Below are 2,811 nucleotides of genomic sequence, written 5' to 3'. Positions count from 1 at the left end.
TTTCCCCTCGAATCTGCCCTCCCCTATAGTGCTAAGTTGCACTATATTCGTCTATCCACTGCAATAGTTGCAGTATCGTCGTCTGCTTTATCTTCCCTTACATTCTCTGGAGCTCACTAGTGGAGCCCTTCCTAATTTAGTCTTTGACCTTCCTATTTAGGTCATCCTCTCCACATCCTCTTCGCCTCTGGTGCACAGCCATTCTACACAACACATCCCTCACCCGAACAAATCAGGCGATCTCCCGAGTCTCTCACAGACCCCGGAAACCTGAGTCTATTGTGTGTCTTTACACATTTATAGCACGACAGCGCGAGGGAGTGGCTTGGTGGTGAGGCGATGGCGAAGCACCAGGTCGTTGTCGATGAAGCATCCCGTAGCACCGCTGTCGAGGAGGGCTTGGACCGCGAACTTGTGACCTGAGTCCGTGGCCTGAAGCTGGAAGGGGAGCTCGGTGCTCCGGGAGCGTCCGGATACACCAGCGAGGACATAAACGAAGGGAGGAGGTTCCGAGGATTGCGCGACTTGCTGTACTCGAGGCGATATATGGTGAATCGGCTCGGGGGCCGGCATATTGATTTCAGGGAGTACAGCGAATCTATTGGTCGTTTGCAGCGCGCTTGCAGACGACCCTACACAAAATCCTCTTCTTTGTCTTCAGTTTCCTGCGCTCCTAGGAGCTCCGCCTTCTCGTCGTCGGCAGGGACCACCCAGATCTCCCCAATCAGGTCCATCTGCTCCAGGACATCCTCGGGGAGTCCGATGGCGCGGATCTGGGCGCGTTGCGGGCATTCGCGAGCCAGGTGTCCAGGCTGGCGGCAGATATAGCAAACACGCTGGCCTCCTCGACGTGTGGCATCAACGTCCATAGGAACGCCCGGCGGCAAGGGCGGAGGTCCTGGAGGGGGTGCAAAGCGTGGGGCGGCAGGTGCGATGGGGACCGCGACTTGCGGGCGAGTGGCGGTGAGCGGGGGAGCGTAGGTGGGAAGCATTGGCTGGCGAGGCGGGGCCCTAGGAGCTCCAGCTGGCTGGAAAGGGTGCAGGCGGGATGCCTCGGCCTGCCGCGCGGCGCTGGCTTCTCTCAGGCGACGATCCATACAAGCGACCGCAGCCTTCCACTCAGGGAGAGTGTCGGGCCCGAGTGGCGTGGACTCCAGGGCAATCCGGAAGTGGGAGGGGATTGCCTGCTTGAAGGTGGCGAGGAGGGAGACGTCCCTGTCAACTCCAGCTTCCTCGGCGAGATTCTCGAACTGGCGTATGAAGTCTTCGGCGACCGAGGAGCCCATGTGGAGCGTGCGGAGCTTGTTGAAGGCCGTAGCGGCGGGGTTGGGGTCTTCGAAGGCCGCGCGGAAGTGGCGTTCGAAGTGGGCCCAGGACGCAAGGTAATCCGGAGCCTCCTCGGGTTCCCTAACGCCCGTCTGAAGGTCGCGGAGGATCTTGGAGATGTTATCGGCCCAGGTACCGGCCGTCCCACCATGACAGTATGAGAGTAGGAACTGGATGCGCTGGATGGGGTCGACGCAGCGGTTGTGGTCGAGATAGTCATTCACAGACCGTAGGAAGGTCTGGGCCGTAGACCGTGTACCGTCGAAGGAGTCAGGGCGACGAAACTTGATAGTGGCGCTGACGCGCTCCTGCTGGAGATACCCTTCCATGGCGACGATGCGTGCGAGGAGCTCCGGCACGGTCGGTGGCTCTGGGGGAGCTTCCTCGGCTTGTACAGGTTGATTCTGCGGTGCCGGAGGCACCGCGGGGGGTGCGGGGGGTAGATCTTCGTCCATGCTGAGAGGGGCGAGTCGGGGGAAACCGGGACGAAGGCAGTGTGATGGTATAGGTTTGCTAGAGGTTGCTTCTGGCGGCCGGCGGAACGGCGAGGCGTGAGCGAACTTCGAGCGAGGGCCTTCCGGCAGCGAGCGAAATCGCTAGGGGAAGTGTGGAGACTTGTTCTTCTGTCAGAGTACGCGCTGGAGCTCCTAGGAGCAGCGCGGATCCCCCGGGACGGCGGTGGAGACGCTGTCGCACAAGGCAGGGAAGCAACTGAGAGAACAAGTCTGAGTTGCTCCCTGGTGCGACAGGCGACTATATAGTAGCTGAGTAATCCATCAGCAACACAAGGGATGGTCCAATGAGAGAGAGTGTCAAGATCGAGACGGAGCTAAGTCCGACGCCGGAGGTGTGACGTCCGGACCTAGCGAGATGATTGTCGGAATCGAGTCGGAAGAGAGTCGGAGAAAGTCGGAGAAAGTCGGAGCAGAGTTTCGGGATACAGAGAGTGAGTGCGAGTACGGACCAGACTCAAGCTTTAAGGCTTGAGTCGCTACGCGCTCTAAGTCCGTGTCGGAGCAGAGGAGTAACTTAGTCGATATTCGAACTAAGGAGTTAGGGTACAGGAGCTAGGAGTTTATATACGCGGAGGCACGGTTCGGAGCTCGTATCGATAGGGAGTTATCGGAACTATGAACCATGTGGAATAAGGAGTTATCGGAACTATGAACCATGTGGAACTGTCAATCGTAAGGACGGAGCATATGGTTACGAAGCTGATAATCGGAGGTAGAATAAGTCCGAAGGGAATATCAAACCGTTAAAGGCATATCGGTCGTGAACGTCGGAGTTGAATCCGTTATGACTCGAGAACTACCGGGACGTTGAGTCGCCGGAGGACTATTCATGTGATAATGTAGGTCCGGTACCGGAGCTGCTACTCCGATGGCGGACAACCCGGAACGACCGGAGCTATCGTACTTGGCCCGGTTACGGCCCAAGATCCGACACGTGACAGAGAGGGAGGCTCCTCGGTGCCCGGCACGT

At 58.5% G+C, this 2,811-nt stretch overlaps 1 protein-coding gene across 1 annotated transcript; it reads right to left on the bottom strand.

The window, feature by feature from the left end:
* Nucleotides 1–632: 632 nt before the first annotated feature.
* On the bottom strand, nucleotides 633–1,781 carry PUNSTDRAFT_139652 (uncharacterized protein; the record flags this gene model as incomplete). The annotated part of the gene is made up of 1 exon (XM_007389377.1): nucleotides 633–1,781. One exon carries the CDS (start codon nucleotides 1,779–1,781, stop codon nucleotides 633–635), a length of 1,149 nt encoding a protein of 382 aa, XP_007389439.1.
* Nucleotides 1,782–2,811: the final 1,030 nt, after the last annotated feature.

The sequence above is a fragment of the Punctularia strigosozonata genome, assembly GCF_000264995.1.
Source record: "Punctularia strigosozonata HHB-11173 SS5 unplaced genomic scaffold PUNSTscaffold_95, whole genome shotgun sequence".
NCBI classification, from domain to species: domain Eukaryota; kingdom Fungi; phylum Basidiomycota; class Agaricomycetes; order Corticiales; family Punctulariaceae; genus Punctularia; species Punctularia strigosozonata.
This window is presented reverse-complemented; position numbering and strand designations above follow the sequence as displayed.